General features: G+C 51.0%; 1 protein-coding gene across 1 annotated transcript; it reads right to left on the minus strand.

Moving 5' to 3' along the window:
• Window positions 1-824: 824 nt before the first annotated feature.
• On the minus strand, window positions 825-16,954 carry LOC101953157 (zinc finger protein 271-like). The gene is made up of 4 exons (XM_065594458.1): window positions 16,835-16,954; window positions 15,104-15,708; window positions 11,186-12,165; window positions 825-4,374 (listed from the first exon to the last, which is right to left on the minus strand). Exons 2-4 carry the CDS (start codon window positions 15,249-15,251, stop codon window positions 3,571-3,573), a joined length of 1,932 nt encoding a protein of 643 aa, XP_065450530.1. The 5' UTR covers window positions 15,252-15,708; window positions 16,835-16,954; the 3' UTR covers window positions 825-3,570.
• Between the last annotated feature and the right edge of the window lie 4,491 nt (window positions 16,955-21,445).

Below are 21,445 nucleotides of genomic sequence, written 5' to 3' on the forward strand. Positions count from 1 at the left end.
GGATGTGGGCTCTGGCGTGGGGCTGGGAATGAGGAGTTTGGGGGGGACACGGGGTTGGTGCGTGTGGTTGGGGCACAGGCTTACCCGCGGCAGCTGCTGGTCAGCAGTGCAGCGGGGGGGCGGGGGGTGGGACTAAGGCAGGCTTCCTGCTTGTCCTGGCACTGCTGACCGCGCTGTGCCCTGGAAGCAGCCGGCAGTCGGCTCCTAAGGGGAGGCGCAGCAGTCGGCTCTGTGCCACGTGGCTCTCACCCACAGGCTTCCCCCCCGCCCAATCCCATTGGCTGTGGTTCCCAGCCAATGGGAGTGTGGAGCTGGTGCTCAGGGCAGGGGCAGCATGCGGAGCCCCGTGGCCCCCCCCAGCCTAGGTGCCGGACCTGCTGGCTGCTTCCGGGGTGCAGCACGCTGCCAGGACAGGTAGGGGCTAGCCTGCCTTAGCTCCACAGCACCATCGACCGGACTTTTAACGGCCCAGTTGGCGGTGCTGACCAGAGCTGCGAGAGTCCCTTTTTGACTGGGCGTTCAGGTCGAAAACCGGACACCTGGTCACCCTAGTATCCCAGCATGAATTGCTCCTTGTCCCAGTGCCCCTCCGTGTCCCAGCATGCACCACTCCCCATCGCGCAGCCTGCGCCCCTCACTATCACCCCATCGCCCTGCATAGAACCCAGGAGTCCTAGCTCCCCTCCTCCCCACTCTAACCCACTCGACCCCACTCCCCTCCCAGAGCTGGGATAGATAACCCATAAGTCCAGGTTCCCAGCCTCCCGTGCTGCAACCCACTTCCCCTCCCAAAGTGCCTATAAAACACACTGCCAATCTGATAAGGATTTTGAAATATATATGATGTATTGAGGTTTTACGTCAAAGAAAACATTATCAGTTAACCAGGAGTACAGTCAATACAAGAAAACCACAGACAGGGAGGAGAGAATCTAAGTTCCTTCCCCCTCCAAACATGACACAATGAAACTTTATGCCAACATAATGACTCAAGTATGTGTATAAAATTGTTGGTTTCTATCCATGGACCAGCAAACAGTATATCAGAACTAGCTAAAGTGAATCTCTTCCATTACTGTAAGCATTGTCTTTAGGCCTTTGATTTGTGTTGCCAACAGCTATGGGTATAGCTTGGCCAATGACCAGAACATCTGTTTGGGTTACATTTAAATTCACAAAACTAAAACCCACTAGGTTGAAATTCACAAAACAGAATTAGGACGATCCAAGACTATAGCCCAGAATTACTAGAATAAACAATATGACCCTTTACTATGTGACCACTCAACAATGGCCCATTTGAGCATAGCACTCGGCCAAACAACACCGGACAGTACGTAACACCAGGGATATGCATCTTTTTTCCATCATAGCCTCAGATGCAAGGAGGTAGTAATTTGAGTCACTGTCTATTGACCCTAAATAACATCATAATTCATCCACATAGTGTACTGAATGCCCTCTAGTGGTAGGTCTACTTACAGTACTAATACTTATATCGCACTTATAAATATTAACTAATAAAAACTCAGCTCAGTAGTGTTATCACCCTGTTTAAGAGTGGGGAAACTGAGAGCGAGGAAATTACTTGCCCCCTTATGGTCAGCAACAGAGACAGAAATAGAATCCAGACGTCCTGACTCCCAGTCCTCTCTACTCTAACTAGACCACACACTCCACCCTTAGAGGAGAAGAGACACCAGGAATACTGGCTCTCAATGCTCCTTTTAAGGCTTGTCTATATGGGGAAACTGACCAGAATCTATGTGGAATAAGCTCCCCAGGTGGCCACTCTATTCTGGAAAAATTAGTGAGCTTCTGAAGTGAACCACTTAGGACTTGGCTACACTTGCGAGTTAGAGCGCATTAAAGCAGCCCTGAGCGCCCTAGCTCATTACCCATCCACACTGGCAAGACACGTAGAGCGCTCTGACTCCGCAGCTAGAGCGCTCCTGGTACTCCACCTCGGCGAGTGGAGTAACGTATAATGTGCCTTGGCTACAACGCCCGGGCGTCAGTGTGAACGGGGTGTTGCATTACTGCGCTCTGATCGGCCTCCGGAAACATCCCATAATCCCCTTAAGTCAAGTGGCCACTCTTGTCATTGTTTTGGAATCACTGCAGGAATGCGGATATGCCCTTTCAAATCTCCGTTTCTGACAGCTGGCTGCTTATCTGCTCCGAGACAAAGCAACCATTACTGTGGAATGCTGTGAGAGAGAGAGGCGGGGGGAAAGAGGGGTCTGCTGCTGTCTGAACTTACAAGACAACATGCTGACATACTCTCAGCCCCCCAAAACCCCACTCTCTCGCCCCCCACATACACACAACACACTCCCTGTCACACTCCACTCCACCCCCACCATTTGAAAAGCACGTTGTATAGTCACTTGCATGCTGGGATATCTGCCCATAATGCACCGCTCCCAGTGCCACTGCAAGTGCCGCAAATGTGGCCACGCCAGTGCACTTGAAGCGGTCAGTGTGGACAGACTGCAGCGCTTTCCCTACTGCGCTCGCCGAAGGCTGGTTTAACTCAAAGCGCTCTACATCTGCAAGTGTAGCCATGCCCTTACTCTAGACTCAAATCCCTCTTCTCTCAGAACAGAGAACCCACATAGGGATCTACTGCAGTCAATTTGCCAATGCAGATAAGCCCTTAGACTCCTCCTCTCTTCTGCTGCAATGGATGGACCCTGTTACAATGACTTGGTGCAATGAGGTTAATACTGAGGTGGGAAGTTTAGACTTTAATTCCCCCCCGACCTTCCTGCAACTACTTATACGTCTCAACCTCAGCACGCTATCAGTGCAGGGTTGGTATTTTACCAATACACACAAACACACAATGAGCGCATACAAACCGATATAACACAGCCAAGAGACCGAGAACACTGCCTTTGGAACTGTTGAGAGTCTACAGTCTGTTAGTCGCTATAATGGAAGGGTGAGTCATGAACAGGTGTGTGACCACCATGCCCTAGATGGGAGGGGAATCCCAGGGCAGTTTTGCTGTGGGAAGGGTTCCAACACACTGAATTAGTATCTCTCAGGCTGGGAGCACCTTGTCTCAGCTAGATTTGAACCACTAACCTGGAGGTTAGCTCTGGTGATGTCCTGGTAGCTTAACCCAAGGCTCCCCATAACATCAGTTTTCAGCTACTCCCAACCTCCTTCCCCCACACAAATTTCCAAATACTCAATCACAGCTGGGAACGGAATTCATTAGTGCTGACTCTTGGCGGCCCCGCCTTGCACTAACCCACTAGACCCCACTCCCCCGCCCCAAAAACTCTAGGTAGAACCCAGGAGTCCTGACTGCCACCCACCTGCTCTACCCCCAGACCTCAATCCCCTCCCAGATCCAGGAAGAGAACCCAGGAGTCCTGCCCCCACCTGTTCTAACCACTAAATTCCACTCCCCTTCCAGAGCCAGGGATTGAACTCAGCAGTCCTGACTCTCAGCCTCCCCTCCACCCCCTAGCACTAGACCCCACTCCCAGAGCTGCAGGAAATCTGGACAAGGAATTCCCATGCTCCAAGACAGGAGGCCCAAGGAATTCCTGTACTTTAAGTTAGGAGGACGTTGACCCCACCCAGGGTCAGGACAGCCACCGGCTCCTCCCCCTGGTGCAGCTGCTGGTGGCGAGTGAACTGCTGCTTGTAACGGAAGCTCTTCCCACAGGCGCTGCAGCCGTAGGGCTTCTCCCCGGTGTGGATGCGCCGGTGTTTGACCAGCTTGGAGTTGACGTAGAAGCCGCGCCCGCAGTCGGGGCAGCGGAAAGGCTTCTCGCCGGTGTGGATGCGCTGGTGCTCGATGAGGGTGGAGCTCTGGCTGAAGCGCTTGCCGCACTCCGTGCACTCGTAGGGCCGCTCCCCGGTGTGGGTGCGGTGGTGGGACACCAGGTGGGTCTTCTTCTTGAAGCGCTTGCCGCACTCCCCGCAGGCAAAGGGCTTCTCCCCGGTGTGGGTGCGCTCGTGCTTGATGAGGTTGGAGCTGAGGCTGAAGCGCTTGCCGCACTCCCTGCAGCCGTAGGGTTTCTCGCCCGTGTGGGTGCGCAGGTGCTTCACCAGGTTGGAGGTGCGGCTGAAGCTCTTGCCGCACTCGGGGCAGTGGAAAGGGGTCTCCCCGGTGTGGGTGCGCTGGTGCTCGGTCAGGGCGGAGCTGCGGCTGAAGCTGCGCTGGCACTCGGGGCAGGTGAAAGGCTTCTCGCCCGTGTGCGTGCGCTGGTGGCCCAGCAGAGTGGAGCTCTGGCTGAAGCGCTTGCCACACTGGCCGCAGACGAAGGGGCGCTCGCCCGTGTGGATCCGCATGTGTTCGATCAGCACCGAGCTCTGGCCGAAGCTCTTCTCGCACTCCGTGCACCGGTAGGGCTTGTCCGCTGGCCGCCGGGTGGCAGGGCGGGGAGGTTCCAGGATGCCCAGAAGGTTGATGAAGCCCGGCTCGGAGCAAGTGTGTTTAATCCGTCTCCTCCTTGGAGGGTCTCTCTGCTGGTTTCCCGGGACTCGGACACTGGAGGACGTCCCATGTGGCTCTGCTTTACTTGTTGTCCCGACAGCTGCCAGGAGAAGAAGGATTAATAGATTATCAGGATAGAAGGGACCACTGTGATTATGTCTTCTGACGGCCAGCAAAGCGCTTGGATTGTCAGCTCTTTGGGGCAGGTACTCTCTGTTTGCTCCGTGTCTTTACAATGGCTGCTAAGCCCTACTGTAATACACCTACTACATAATGTACTGCACCTAGCACAGGGGGACCCTGATCCATGACTGGGCTCATAGAGGCTATCGTAATACACCTAATGAATCATCACCATCCGTGATCCCTCGATTGGAGGATGATCTACGGCTGGGGAAAGGAATTCCTACCCTGCAGCAGGGAGAAAGGGGATGGCAAAGGATGTAAAAGACCCTAATCAACAAGGACTGAATCCTTGACAGACCTTTCCCCCGAGGGGAGAGGAGAGGCTGGTTCTGCCCCAACATCCCATCTGAGCCCGGGGGTGGAGGGGGGCAGGGAATGGGGGTCCTCAGGACAGGCAGGAGCCTACCATCAGGTCCTGAGCCAGACAAAGGGGAAGGGGGAAGCCCTGCTGGGGTCCCAGCTGTTCCCTCCTCCCCCGGACCCTGCGAGCCGGTGCCACTGATTCATCACCTGGGAGCTCCCTTTCGGCAGAGCCCCGCCCAGCCGGGCCCCGCGGCTCGGCCCCGCGCTCCATGTGGGCGAGCGGGGCAGGCGCTGGGAATCCCGCTCAGCGGGCGGGACCAGGCTCCAGCCGGGGCTCCCTGCAGAGACCGGGCCATCGGCTCAGCCCAGCATTCCAGGGGGAACCCGGTGATGATGTCATAGCCCCCGGGTCACGTGATGAAGGGGAAGGGGGGGGAGCGGCTGTTGCTAGGAGACCAAGGGAGACAGACAGGCCTAGAGGGCCTCACTGTTTTTGGTTCCTGCAGGATACACTGTTATTAATAAGGATGAGCTGTTGCCCCATTGTCATCTGGTATCCCAGCATGCACCATTCTCTCTTAAACCCCCCCTCCCCCAGGGTTCCCTCCCTTCCCAGCATGATCTGCCCCTTATCACCACCTCCCAAAGCTGGCAGGGGAACTCATGTATCCTAGCTCCCCCCTTCTTTAGTTGTGAGACCCCACTCCCCTCCCAGAGCTGGGACGAGAACCCAGGCTGGAGTCCTGGCTCCCAGCCCCCTGCTCTAACCCACCAGAGTCCGCTTCCCTCCCAGAGCTGGGGCTAGAACCCAGGAGTCCTGGCTCCCAGCCCCCCGCTCTAACCCACCAGAGTCCGCTTCCCTCCCAGAGCTGGGGCTAGAACCCAGGAGTCCTGGCTCCCAGCCCCCCCCCTGCTCTAACCCACCAGAGTCCACTTCCCTCCCAGAGCTGGGGCTAGAACCCAGGAGTCCTGGGTCCCAGCCCCCGCCCTGCTCTAACCCACCAGAGTCCGCTTCCCTCCCAGAGCTGGGGCTAGAACCCAGGAGTCCTGGCTCCCAACCCCCGCCCTGCTCTAACCCACCAGAGTCCACTTCCCTCCCAGAGCTGGGGATAGAACCCAGGAGTCCTGGCTCCCAGCCCCCCCCCCCTGCTCTAACCCACCAGAGTCCACTTCCCTCCCAGAGCTGGGGATAGAACCCAGGAGTCCTGGCTCCCAGCCCCCCCCCCCCACTGCTCTAACCCACCAGAGTCCACTTCCCTCCCAGAGCTGGGGATAGAACCCAGGAGTCCTGTCTCTAACCCACCAGAGTCCACTTCCCTCCCAGAGCTGGAAGAGAACCCAGGAGTCCTGGCTCCCAGCCCCCCCCAGCTCTTACCCACCAGAGCCCACTCCCTTCCCAGAGCTGAGAACAGAACCCAGGACTCCAGACTCACCCCAGCTCTAATCACTAGGCACCACTTTCACAGCACACTGCAAGACAAGCTGACATTTCAGGGACTTTCACATTTATTTTCGGTGACAGTCTACTGATGTTTTACAAGAAAGAAAGAAAACAGGAGCAGTTAAGCAGGAATACGGTCAGTACAAAACAATCAGAGACACAAGAGCGGAGAACCTGAGTTATGTCTGCCAACATAAAACGACACAGTAACATTTGATTTAATGAATGGATTCAAGAGCATCTCTGACATATTTCAGAGTAACATAGGAGTCCTACAGTGACCGACGCACAGAGAGATTAGCCCTACTAGTATTGACAGTTAAAGCTAAATCCCCTGTGTTATCATAAGCATCTCAAGTGGTTTTGGAGTTAGCTTGATTCACATAGTGGATGTTTCATGTATGTAGTGTTGTCAGCTCTTGTGATTTTATCGCAAGTCACACAATACTTGTTGTTTTTCTTAGCATCTCAACTCCTGAACTTATCTGCCTATGTAAAAAATCTCAGGCTTCATTCCAAAAAATAAGTTTCTAGCCCTTGTGGTTACAGAGAAAAGTGTGAAAAGGTGGCCTCTAAAGGCTCAAAGAAAGCAAAGAAAAAGAACCACAAATTTCTCATGTTTAAAAAAGTCATGAGTTTTTAAGCCTATCTTTTGGGGGATGGAGGACACTGATTCATGGACTTTGAACACTTAGGGTTGGCAGTACTGCATGTGCAATCTGGCTAGCCAACAAGAAGTCAGCATAGTTTACATTAAAATTCACAAAAAGAAAATCTGTTACATTTACAAAACAGAACTGGACAGAATGACCCAGACTGATGTGGTCAGGTAAGAGCCCCCTATTTATTAAATTAAACAGTATGATCCTTTATTACATAATCACTCAACACTGGGTCATTTCCCATGGCATTCTGCTAAACGACACTATGTGCTAAATCATTACCACAATGGATATGCAATGTTTCCCCGCTTTAATATCAGGTTGCCATTTGTGTCACTGCCTATGGACCCTAAGTAATGTAGCAATTTGTCCATCTAGTGTTTGGAATGTCCTCTAATCATAGGTCTATTTACAGTACTCTTTAGTTTAGGAAATGCGTGTTGGACTGTACTACCCAGAATATTTAGTGAGGAACTGGATGTTCCGGTGTTTTGAGAACGAAATATAAAGAACTGCACATTGCATGGATCAAATCGCAAGGTCTCTGCGTCTGCTTCTGCTCTCACTTACACAGGTGTAAATCAGGAATAACTCAGTTGAGATATGTCCTCTGACGTCACACTGCAAGTCAGTAACAGAACTGGAAATACAACATAGGAATCTTGATCCTGCTACCCCCTAGCTCTAACCACCAGACTCTATTCCCTTCTCAGAGCTAGAAATAGAATCCAGGGATCCTGATTTCCAATTCTCCCTCCTTCCCCTCACACTGTAACCACTAGATCCCACTCCTCTCATCGAGCTGAGATCAGAACCCAGGAATCGTGATATCCAGTCCTCTGCTCAGACCACCCCTCTTTTCCATCATATTAACGGAAGGACCCTATTCTAGTGTCTATTCCTAATGAGTAGAGTTAATACTCAAGATCAAAAGCTTTGCTTTGAATTTCAACCTGGCTTTTGTGTGAGAATTAAAATCTCAGCTGTAACATTATCTCAAAGTAGGGCTGTAAAAACACATAAGAACTAGTCTATATGGCAATGTAACACCACAATCAAGCGCCTAAGAATGTTGTCTTTATAACCATTAAGAGTCTAATATAGTAATCCCTCTTAATACAGGGGTTTGCAACCATATACAGTAAAGCCTACACTAAGAGTCACCTCCTGTCTACCTACCTACCTACCTTTGCGATCATCACTCCAGAATCACAGGGCTAACTCCTGTCAGAAGCAACCTCTTTGAATTATCCCTAGTTTACATTTTGCTTTATTAAAAATAATATTGAGTTTATATTTGGGTGTGAATTTAATCCCAGGGAAAGGTACCCTGGGAGACTGGATTCTCTAGGCACGTTCATAGGAGCCTGGGAAGTGTGAGATGGAGCTTGCCCAATACACGCACCCTGTGCCCCTTCCGCTGTGCCCCACCCTGCCCTGGAGACTGGATCCTCTGTGTACTCCCAGAACGGGTTCAACCCTGCCTTGAAGGGATGTCTTGGGGGCGGAGAACAAGAAGGGAGCTCCGTCCCTGTGGTCCATTTAGTCCTCAGCCTCAGCTAAGGATTAGTGCTGGTGATTAAGGGACGTGGAGGCTCGCCTGCTGGGAAGCAGACTGAGGCTCAACAGACTCGTTTCATACAAGGGGTCAACGGAATGCTAACTGCAACTGTCCTAGGCGGATTTGCATTAGTGACCTACAGGCTGAAGGTCCAGGAAGCAACTGAGATTCTGCAGTCGCTGGAGAGAGCCATTAGGTGACCTCAACATTCAGGCACTCCCCACTACCACTCTTCCCCCCCATTCAAATAGAGATTAATTCCCAAGCTTTACAGTAAAAAAAAAAGGGGGGGGAAATAGAGAGACATCTGTCCAGATCAAATCCATCTCCCCATAGTTCACAGGCTGCCTTGGCTCTCACACAGCATCAGCATCCTCTGCCCAGTCATGCACCACGTTCTTAGCCTTGGTGGGGGACAGAACCAGTGCAGTGTACAGGCAAAAACCTTTCTACTTGCTCCATCTTGGCAGGTGCCTGTGGGTTTGTCCAAAAAAATAGAATCACAGAACCACAGGGTTGGAAGGGACCACAAGGGTCATCTAGTCTAACCATCTGAGACAGGAAGATGGTTTATTTCCCCCAGTGGCTGATGTCTAGAAGACAAGAGGACACTTGTCTTAACAAATCACTCCATCCAATTTCCCAGGAGAAGCAGTGAGTCTCCTGGCCTCTCCTGAGCTCCTGGGGATCCCAGTCCGAGCTGGAATCTGAAACGCTCCTTCTGCCCTCTGGCACCTCTGCCTCGCTCCCCGCAGCTTTGTGAGCCGTGGCCACATCCTGCTCCAGCCCCACGTTCAGATGAAACAAGACGAAATGGAGGGCACCAGACCGAAGCTCTTGGCATATCCCCCCGAATGGGTAGCACAGGGACACACAACGCCTTTGTGCCTCATATTACGATACTGCCTCCATAAGGGGCAACGGTGAATTCGGCCCCTTTTCAGGCTTTAGCCTTACTGCCAACAACGGAGCTACTTAGTGCCAATGTAATGGCGATTTTGTGGCAGACACACCTAACCTGCTAAGAACAAGACTGAGACCCAATCAAGTTGTTCCATGTGAGGGACTCCTACACCATCAAATGGTGATGGCTTCAGGCCATGCTACCTACTCAAGGTCCCCACCTCCTGCAATAACTAGAATGTCCATTTCATGGGGGGGGGGGGGGGGGAGGGTTCCACTCAATCTCTGATCTTCCAGACATTTGCTCCTTTTGCAGTGGCATTAGGCCTCAGATGCCTGTCCAGATCCTGTAAGAGCGGAGGCTGCCAGCTCAAGGACTTGCTGTCCACAGTCTAAGGGTTTGTCTACACGAACATTTAGTTTGTGGCAAGCTGGGTTGTGAATCGACTCCACACTAGCTTGCTGCAGACTAAATGTTGGCAGAAAGTCTTCTTTGAAATTGAACTAGATCAAAGTGCATTAATGAACTACTAATACGTGTCAGTAAGGTCCACAGGGACAGCTAGTCCGTGGCAGGCTAGCACAGAGTAGACTGACACCCTGCTGCCGCAAACTAATTGTAGTCAAGACCTAAGAAACAACAGCCTTCCAAAGGACTTAGCCTGCTTTGCGGGATTTCCTCCGCTGTATTGACAAGGAATGGCAATAGAAAGTGATATTGTTAACCTGTGGAATTCCCTGCAGCAGGATATTATGGAGGCAAGTATCTCACTAAATCATTAAAAAAAATAAGGATTTGATGTTTGTAGGAAAAAGAATAGCACCCGCAGTGACAATGGACAGGATAAACACTGAAACGTCAAGGACATTTGACCCTCATGATCCATCATGGAAGCCGAGAGCCAGTTGCAGTCCGGAAGGAACTGCTTTCTCCCTCAATGGTACACAGCAGAGTGAAGTGCATTCAACATTTCCTTTGCAGCATCTAGCATTGGCCACTCTTGGAGGTAGGATACTGGACCAGATGGACCATTAGTCTGAACTGGTGCTGCAGGGATGGGCGTGGGAGATATTGGGCTAGATGGGCCCATTAGTCTGATCCAACATGGCAAGGAGTAGGAGGGATATTGGGCTAGACAGTCCCATCGGGCTGACCTGGGGCAGCAGGGAGCTGAATGGGAAACTTTCAGATATTTTGATCCACCAGGAAAGGGGGATGATACTGACTAGACAGACCTATTGATCTGATCTGGGGAAGCAGGGAAGAAGGCGTATCAGGTTAGATGGGCCCATTAGTCTGATGTGGAATAGCAAGGAGTGGGGATACAGGGTTAGATGTAGCGAAGCAGGAGGAGGAATACCACGTCGGTCTGCGCGGGAGTGTTGGGGGAAGAATGCGGAGCTAGACGAGCCCATCAGGAATTCCCATATTCTTAAAACAGGAATCAGAGAAACTCCAGCTGCAAGTGAATCAGAGCTGGGCCAAACAGCTTGGAGAAACACACGTCAATTCCAGCTCTGCGCTTGGCCTAACAGAGCTCAACCACACGCTGACTCTAGTCCCTGATCCCCCTCATCCCCGGGGTGGGAGCTTGCCCGCTTTAAACAGTCTCCGTGATCTGTATGAGCGGGGCTGCCGCAGCCCACGGTCCCAGGGTCAGGACGGCCACCGGCTCCTCCCCGTCCCCCTGGTGCAGCTTCTGGTGGCGGGTGAACTGGGGCTTGTAGCGGAAGCTCTTCCCACAGGTGCTGCAGCCGTAGGGCTTCTCTCCGGTGTGGATGCGTTGGTGCTTGATGAGGTTGGAGCTGACGCAGAAGCACTTCCCGCAGTCGGGGCAGCGGAAAGGCTTCTCGCCGGTGTGGATGCGCTGGTGCTCGATGAGGGTGGAGCTCTGGCTGAAGCGCTTGCCGCACTCCGTGCACTCGTAGGGCCGCTCCCCGGTGTGGGTGCGGTGGTGGGACACCAGGTGGGTCTTCTTCTTGAAGCGCTTGCCGCACTCCCCGCAGGCAAAGGGCTTCTCCCCGGTGTGGGTGCGCTCGTGCTTGATGAGGTTGGAGCTGAGGCTGAAGCGCTTGCCGCACTCCCTGCAGCTGTAGGGTTTCTCGCCCGTGTGGGTGCGCAGGTGCTTCACCAGGTTGGAGGTGCGGCTGAAGCTCTTGCCGCACTCGGGGCAGTGGAAAGGGGTCTCCCCGGTGTGGGTGCGCTGGTGCTCGGTCAGGGTGGAGCTGCGGCTGAAGCTGCGCTGGCACTCGGGGCAGGTGTAGGGTTTCTCGCCCGTGTGCGTGCGCTGGTGCTCGATGAGGGTGGAGCTGCGGCTGAAGCTCTTCTCGCACTCGCTGCAGGTGAAGGGGCGCTCGCCCGTGTGGATCCGCTGGTGCTCGATGAGATTCGAGCTCTGGCTGAAGCTCTTCTCGCACTCTGTGCACCGGTAGGGCTTATCTGCCGGGCGCCGGGGCTCCAGGATGCCCAGTAGGTTGATGAATCCCCTCTCACGGTGGGCAGACCGGCGACGCCTCATCTTCGGAGGGTTCACACGCAGCCTCCCTGGTCCACCCTGGCTCTGGCAGGCTGGAACAAGCCCCGAGACCGTCCCACACGGCTCCACTTCCTGCTGAGGATTCACCTCATCCTCACTTGCCGCCCTGTCACCTGCCGAGAGAAGAAGAGAATTAAACCACAGTAGGCAAGTGTGGAAACCAGGACTCTAATCCATCCCTCCATACTCTGGATTCTGCTCCAATGTCACTCAAGGAAAGGATGGGACAGGCTCCTACCAGGGATCAATCTAGATGGGTGCTGAAAGCCATCACTTTAAATTGCCACAGGCCTTGGCCTGCTGTGAATTCCATTCCTACTTCCACTTGCCAAGAGCCACTTTTAAGAATCATTGTGGAAAACCAAAGTGAACCTGCTATAGCATTCAGGGAATCATCTATTTAATGAATCCTTTAAAGTGGTTTTCTATACTCCACGCAGAATCTGGTGCTGCCGTCTTTATTTCTTAACCAGCATTATGGGTGAGGCCCAAGAACTGGTTGAAGGCTCAGTTATATATTCCTGATACATTTCTTCAGTGGTTTGTAAAACCTCTTCTCTTTTTGCTTCTGGTAAATGGTCAGGTGGCTGTTAAATGTCAACCTTGTGGTGAACCAGGGCAGTACAATCTAGATCTTTCGTAGACTCAGAACAATTAGATTCCTAACCAGAAAGTCTCTTAGACCGTTCTGCTGCTAGTCATTAAAATGTACAGCACTGCATTGGAACAAGTTCAATAGAAACTCTGGGCAGGTCTACACTAAAGCCGGGATCAACACTCTGAGATCGATCCACTGGCTGTCCATTTAGCGGGTCTAGTGAAGACCCGCCAAATCGACTGCAGATCGCTCTCCAGTCGATCCCTGTACTCTACCCCCGACGAGAAGAGTAAGGTAAGTGATGGGAGATTTTCTCCCATCGACCCCCTGCGGTGTAGACCCCACAGTAACTCGACCTAAGGTACATAGCTGGAGTTGTGTAGCGTAGGTTGACTTACCACGGTAGTATAGACATAGCCTCTGGGAGCTCACCTTCACCCCTTTCATCTCTCTAGTTTTTTTTCCCCTATACCGGCATTTACTCGATCGATAGGTTCTCATTTTGCCACTGTGGGTCCCTTTTTGTACTATTTGCTGTTTGTCTGAAACATTCAGCAAATGAACAGAGATCCGTTCCTGCTTCAGTTCCACAAGAACTATAGGAGCTAGAGTTCCCCCTGGGTGTTAAAGCAGGTCTCACTACTCCCTATCTTCCCCTTGCTGGAAAGCTACCACCGCATGTAGCTGTTCTTATGGTTTTTACCCCCTGAAGGTAGGACAATTTGCTCACAGCAAACCAGTTGTTTACAAACAATTTGTTTCACCTAGGCCACATCTTTCAAGGGAATTTCTACAGAATGAATCTGTAAGACAGCTTTCCTGGTATTTATTACAGTAATTAGCCATAATGAAATCCAAACCAACTGTCAGATCCTCCACTCTGTTGGCTATCAACTTCTTGCTCAAATTCCCGAGGTCCAGTTTTCAAACCCAGTTTTCCCTACTTTTGGACTGGTGCATGTTCCCCAGTCACTGTCTCCCTTTGGAACCACGTAGCTGGTTCAGTTTTAGATCCTCTATTCCATAACATGGTTAACACATCTGGTCTAATAACTGTTATCTCTGAGCCAATGTCCATTATTCTTATGCATTTTACAGATCTTATTACATATATTCATATGAATATGTAACAGGATCATATTACATGTTCATACTCCCATTATTGTTGTTTAACTGCCCAGATCTTAGCAAATACTGTGGAGCTGATCCTTGTAGTTCCGAGCTTTCCCCCTTCATCTTGGTGCTTCTCATTTCCCAGTTTGGATGATGGATTTTCACTAAGTGTTTGTGACGCTCAGTTCCGGCTTGCCTTAAATTTATAACAATTCTTTTAGTGGATAATTTTTTTCCACAAATACCAGTATTTAAATGAACTGTTACCCTTCATTTTTGCATTATTACCAATTTCCATTGGTTTACAAACTGAATTGAACAACTTTTCCAATCACTCAAAAATGTCATGAACCAGATTAGAATCCTCTGTTCCAGCAGGCACATTAGACACAGAGCTGTACTTACAAAGCTCATGGGAAACATCTTCCTCTCTAGCGGCTGCTTCCTGGTCTGCTGCAAGGAAAAATTAAAGTTCTGTGGCAAATTCCACAGCCTCTCTGAGCCAGGGCCGCCCAGAGGATTCAGGGGGCCAGGGGTCTTTGGCGGCAGGGGGCCCCCGCTGCCAAATTGCCACCGAAGACCCGGCACTTTGGTGGCGGGTCCCGGGATGAAAGGACCCCCCGCCGCCGGTCTTCAGGGCACTTCGGCGGCGGGTCCCGGAGCGGAAGGACCCCCCCGCCACCAAACTGCCGCCGAAGACCCGGAGCGGAAGAAGCTCCAGGGGCCCGGGCCCCGCGAGAGTTTTCCGGGGCCCCCGGAGTGAGTGAAGGACCCTGCTCCAGGGGCCCCGAAAAACTCTCGTGGGGGCCCCTGCGGGGCCTGAGGCAAATTGCCCCACTTGCCCCCCCCTCTGGGCAGCCCTGCTCTGAGCATCCTTGGCCTTCTTTTGCTGATCTTGATCTGCAAGTCCAAGTCCAGCTGAGCGTCTATACATCGGTCCACTGGTATCTGGGTAAGCCAGGAACACAAATCTCTGCAAGTCCTCTGCCAGTTCAGGTGGAGTTTCTTCTTTCCCTCTTCTTCTAGCCCTTAGCTATGCCCTGGCCAGCTCAGATCGATGACTAGCCCCAAACCGGAAAACAAGGGCTTGTACCAAATCTGGATAACTCAGTCTCTTTTCTCGGGTAAGTTCTGCCACACCATCAGAGCTGGACCACTCAAGTCAGCTGCTAGAGACCCCCCTCTCAGTTCATCTCCCCAGACATTCATTGGAGCTAGGATATTAAACTGAGCCAAATAACCCTCCCAGGGAGCTTTCCCTCAAAGATAGTGGGCTTTTGTATTACTTGACTGGGACAGACAGTCCAAACTCTCTGAGGGTTACAAATGTCTGGTCTTACCCAAGTTCTTTGGCTGGCCTGATTCCTTATCCAGGCAACTGACTTCCACTGTGGTCTGTGACCCTTTAAATTCCTTCTTTAGGAGATCTTTTAGCTCCTCAAGTCCTTGCTGTAGCTCATCTCTGTTAGCATGTTCCAAGCTGGCCATAACTTCCTTGGTCTCCTCTATTTCCTGGAAAACCTTTTGGTCTATGATAGTCAGTTTGCTGGTCACCTCACTGATCCGTCTTGCCAGTCTGGAGTGGATGTTTTGTAGCTGGGCTTTGAAATTTGCCCGAATACGTTGTAACTGCTGTACCAACAAAGATACTATCTCCGAATGCAGGTCATTTCTCAGGCCTTTCTGGGAAACCTCTAGATGTTGCTTTAATTCCTTTTGAGAAGGCTCCAGCTCCTGTTTTAGGTCTTGTTTTAATTCCTTCTAGCCATCTTTGATTTCTGCAAGCACCTCCATTATCTGCTCCAACTTGGTTTAACAGGAATACAACTCTCGGTTTCTCTCCTGGAAAATCCATCCCACCTTCACACCAGTGTGGCCCCTTTGGCCTGACCAGATAGACAATATTCAAGGTTTTGCCAGGTTTCAGAGTAGCAGCCGTGTTAGTCTGTATCCGCAAAAAGAACAGGAGTACTTGTGGCACCTTAGAGACTAAGAAATTTATTTGAGTGTAAGCTTTTGTGGGCTAAAACCCACTTCATCAGATGCATGTTTTGCCAGGTTGTTTCCATTAGGAGAAGAAATTGATCATATGAGTCAGGTATATTCTTTGGTTCAATCCACTTTGTTTACAAAGAATACACACAAAGGCTTGCTTCCCTGAACACAGTAGAAAGAAAACAACAGTAGGCACTTTCCTTGCTCACTGCTTCCAAGTCTGCTCCTCTAGTCCATTCAGTGTCATGCATATAACTTCTTCTGTCCCTGTCAGCTGGCTTTCCAGCTCTCTCTCACAGACAGAGCTAGCCAAACAAACCCCTGGCCACTGCGTTTGCCACCAATCCCAGGGAAACCGCTCAGACTACACGGCTCAGCCCTGCTCATGCTTCTCCATGCGGTCCAGTGCATGCAAAATTCATTATTTATTTTCTTAATTTAATTAATTTTAAATGGACTTTTAAAAAGAATGCATTAGCTATGAAAAGAAATAATCTAATCCCCTTGAGTTGTTTGTTTAATTCCACTTTTTTCAGTGTGGGAAGTAAGACTGCAGGCTATGGTAGGTGGGTAAAGGCAGCTGTAGCTTTTGGGGAGTCAGGTACAGTGGAATAAGAACACTAGCTGGATGTTTCTTTTAAAATGATCAGCAGTGAAACAGTGAACAGTCTGAATATTTAAATTGCCATTGTTAGGTTTCAGAGTCAATACCCCTTTGCAATGAATGGGGCAATTCACAAACACACAATTGTTTCACGTTGTCGGCAGGGTCAGGTAGACATCACTGCATCAATATAATGGGTTTTGCTTTTAAGAATTTCTTTGCAAGCCTACGAGTGAAACAAAAATTGGAATTTGAAGCATGATTTTGTGTCAATGTGTGGATGCCATGGCAAAGTAATATACAGGGGCCTATGCTGTGAGTGCCAGGAGGCTAGGACACCTGCTTGGATGATACTGAATGAGATGAGATGAGAAAAAAACAGAACCGGGGAGGCACCCAGTGGCTTTGCTGGGATCCCAGCTTTCCTCTTCACTCCTGGACAATCTCTGAGCCAATGTCACTCATTCCTCACCTGTGGGTGTGTCTCTCTGGATCTCCCTTTCCTCGGAGCCCTGGATATCCAGGATGCACGGCTCTTCCTCTTGCTCCATCCAGGAGATCACAGGAAGTTCGAGGACTGGAAATCCTGCTTGTGGGGAAGAAAATAGGTTAAATCAACGTCCATCGAAAGCTGTACAAGAAAGGAAACAAGCTCCACCAGAATAAGGACTTTAATACTGGTATAATTTCATTTACCCTAGAGGATATACGGCTATAATTATTTCAGTAAAACAAAAACAAAAACACAAACCACAATAGTTACATCAGTACAAAATCTGTATGTAGGCTAGGCTTTAGACAGCAAGTTCTTTTACGATATGCATGGACAGTGTCCTGTACCATGGTGCCACATTCTCAGTTGAGGCTTCTAGCTGTTACTCTGCAAATAATGGTGATGATAATTAGAGCTGGCTGGATAATATTCACTAAAAAAAACTAGCTGGTTAATTTATCCCCCATCAACTAGTGGGGGGAAATGATTGCCCAATCTTTGTTTTTCATTGTGTGATTAGCCCTCAAATATCCAACCAATTTTCCTGTTCGCCACCAAAGAAATTGTCAAATTCATTTCAATTTAACGTACCAGTTTTATCTTCCTTTATTGATTCAGGGTCAAATGAACTGCATTTTCCAAGTCAGAGGAGCTAGACTGTGGCATTGGGATAGGATACACAGATAGCCCAGCATAATGAGATCTAGGGATGGAGAGAGGTAGAAAGAGAAAGAAAGAAAGAAAGAGATGTATATGGGGAAAGAGAGGGGTGTATGAGAGAAGGTGTTTGTGAGGGGCCGAGAGTGAGATGTTTGGAGCAATATATAGAGATTGAGACAGAGAGAGGGGTGTATAGGGTGACCAGATGTCCCAATTTTATAGGGACAGTCCCGATATTTGGGGCTTTTTCTTATATGGGAACCTACTACCCCCGCACACTCTGTCCCGATTTTTCATACTTGCGGTCTGGTCACCCTAGGGGTGTAGGAAGATGAGGGGTTGTATGGAGGGGGGGTGTACGGGGTGGGAGGGAGAGAGAGAGAGAGAGACAGGGACTGAGGGGTGTGTAGGGGATGGAGAGATGAAGGGGTGTGTATGGTGATAGACAGATAGAAGCACTAGGATCTAGGGACAGAGGAAGGGATGGACAGATAGACACAAAGATTGCTCCAGCATCACAGATAGTCTGGTGCCCCATGCACCCCCACCCCAGCCTCAGCACCAACCTACCCTGCCCCACCCCCAGGGAAACAGCCCCCTTCCCATCCCCACCCTTCCTGCAGAGCCCCCGGGCGATTGAAAAGCCTCCCGCCGGCGCTGCCCCTTCCCCCGGCGCGGCAAGGCGCTCGGGGCTAGCAGGGGAGCGGGGCAGACGCGCGCGCGCTCCGAGCCCTTTCCCCGGGGACAGGGATCCGCTCACCCGGGCGCCCGCAGCCGCAGCTCAGCCCAGCCTCGGGGACAGGAATCGGCTCCGGTGGTGCCCCACTAAGGGCCTCCCCGGGAAAATTTCCCGGCCCGATGGTTCCTGGCTGTCAGCAACCCGTGCAAGCCCGGCTTCCCCCTGCGGTTTGGGGTTTCTCGGTGCGGGTGCGAGAGAGGAGGGAAGCGGTGTGTGTCTCTGACACAACAGGCCTCGCCCTGAGGGTCAAGGGGAGGGAGCTGGGGTGACTGAAGATACTTATCTGGCCGTGTGAATTTATCCCAGCTGCAGAGACAGGAAGAGATCGGTGGCCATGCCTAGTACAGTACAGGCATTGCCATAGATAGCTCTCTCCTGTCTCTGCAGCTGGGATCCGTGCTAGGGTGCCAGATGTCCCGATTGTATAGGGACAGTCCCAGTATTTGGGGCTTTGTCTTCTCTAGGTGGCTGTTACCCCCCAGCCCCGTCCTGATTTTTCACCCTTGCTGTCTGGTCACCCTGCCTATGCTACAAAATTAAGTCAGCTTAATTTAAGGCTGCGTCTACACTGCTGTAAGATCTGTAAGACATATCTGGCTTCAAGACTAAGCTTGATAAGTTTGATGGAGGGGATGGTATAGCCTTATTTGGGCAATTAATTGATCTTTGATTATTAGCGGTAAATATGCCCAACGCCTGTGATGGGATGTTAGCTGGGGTGGGATCTGAGTTACTACAGAGAATTCTTTCCTGGGTGTCTGGCTGGTGAGTCTTGCCCACATGTTCAGGGTTTAGCTGATGGCCATATTTGGGGTCGGGAAGGAATTTTCCTCCAGGGCAGATTGGCAGAGGCCCTGGGGGTTGCTCGCCTTCCTCTGCAGCGTGGGGCACGGGTCACTTGCTGGAGGACTCTGTGCACCTTGAAGTCTTTAAAGCACAATTTGAGGACTTCAGTAGCTCAGACACAGGTAGAGGTTTGTTACAGGAGTGGGTGGGTGAGATTCTGTGGCCTGCGTTGTGCAGGAGGTCAGACTAGACGATCGTAATGGTCCCTTCTGACCTTAAAGCCTATGATTCTATGATTCTATCTGCCATGGAGCCGCTCTTTGCCGGCAGGAGAGAGCGCGCCTCTCCACATAATTAAACCACCCCCCACAATCGGCATTAGCTATGTCTGCGGGAGAAGCTCTCCTGCTGGCATTGCACTGTGCTCACTACCTCTTATGCCGGCGAAACGTGTGTCGCTCGGGGGTGTGGTTTTTTTTACACTCCTGAGTGACATAAGTTTTGCTAACATAAGTGGTAGTGTAGACATGAAGAGAAGAATATTCACTAGGAGGGTGGTGAAGCACTGGAATGGGTTACCTAGGGAGGTGGTGGAATCTCCATCCTTAGAGGTTTTTAAGGCCTGGCTTGACAAAACCTTGGCTGGGATGATTTAGTGGGTGTTGGTCCTGCTTTGAGCAGGGGCTTGGACTAGATGACCTCCTGAGGTCTCTTCCAACCCTAATATTCTATGATTCTATGATAAGAACATAAGAACGGCCCTACTGGGTCAGACCAAAGGTCCATCTAACCCAGTATCCTGTCTTCCAACAGTGGCCAGTGCCAGGTGCCCCAGAGGGAATGAACAGAACAGGTAATCATCAAGTGATCCATCCCCTGTTGCTCATTCCCAGCTTCTGGCAAACAGAGGCTAGGGACACCATCCCTGCCCATCCTGGCTAATAGCCATTGATGGACCTATCCTCCATGTATCTAGCTAGTTCTTTTTTGAACCCATGGCCTAACATTCTGCAGTAATTACATCGCTTGTGTGTATCTACTCTTTGTTTCTTGTTTCGGCCTTGCATAGCCTCACTAGGAGCTCTTGTATCAATTATATTGTCAGAGTGGGGCATTGTGGGATGGCTTCTGAAAGGCAGCAACGGTTGATGTAAGCAATGCAGTGTGTACACTGACACCATGTCAACCTAACTACATTGACATTGACTCTATGCTTCTGATGGAGGTAGAGTTATTAAGGGTGTGTCTACAGTACAAAATTACGGTGACCTAAGTTACGTCGACATACAGCCATCACAGTCATTAAATCGCGTTTGCATGTCCACACTATGCTGCATCTACACTGACACTTCGTCGACCTAACTACATTTTCGTAACTGCTACACCTCTCGTGGAGGTGGAGTTAGTAAATTGGTGTAGTGGACGAGTTACATGGGTAAGAGCTACATTTTAGTGTAGATGCTTACAGAGTTAGGTCAACATAAGCTGCCTTACATTGACCTAACTCTGGCCTGGTCTACACTATGGGGTTAGTTCGAATTTAGCTGCGTTAGGTTGATTTAAAAATTACTGTGTCCACACAACCAACCCCATTCCGTCGACCTAAAGAGCTCTTAAAATCGACTTCTGTACTCCTCCCCGACGAGGGGAGTAGTGCTAAAATCGACCTTGCTGGGTCAAATTTGGGGTAGTGCAGATGCAAATCGACAGTATTGGCCTCCGGGAGCTATCCCAGAGTGCTCCATTGTGACCGCTCTGGACAGCACTTTGAACTCCGATGCACTAGCCAGGTACACAGGAAAAGCCCCGGGAACTTTTGAATTTCCTGCGAACTCAGCAGCACTGAGGTTTCAGGGTGATGAAAAGGTCCTGGCTGCCAGGGAGATGGATTCCCTTCACTGCTTGCCTGTGCATTCTCCTCCTTCTCCTCCTCCTCTTCCTCATCCCTTTTTATCTCCACCCAGGTGCAAATGTTTCTACACTCCCCTTATCATCTCCGTCCCTGAGGTTATCGCAGATTAGAAGGCAAAAAAACCGCACTCGTGATGACATGTTTTCCGAGCTCATGCAGTCCTCCCGCACTGATAGGGCACAGCTTAATGCATGGAGGCATTCAGTGACAGAGGCCAGGAAAGAATTAAGTGAGTGTGAAGAGCGGAGGCAGGACACGATGCTGAGGCTAATGGGGGAGCAAATGGACATGATGAAGCGTCTGTTGGGGGAGCAAACGGACATGATGAAGCATCTGTTGGAACTGCAGGAAAGCCAACAAGAGCACAGACCCCCGCTGCATCCCATTGTAAAACCGCAAGCCCTCCTCCCCAAGTTCTATATCCGCCTCACCCAGACGCCCAAGAACACGGGGGGGAGGCCTCTGGGCACCCAGCCACTCCACTCCAGAGGAT

The sequence above is a fragment of the Chrysemys picta genome, chromosome 4 (assembly GCF_011386835.1).
Source record: "Chrysemys picta bellii isolate R12L10 chromosome 4, ASM1138683v2, whole genome shotgun sequence".
Taxonomy (NCBI): Eukaryota; Metazoa; Chordata; order Testudines; family Emydidae; genus Chrysemys; species Chrysemys picta.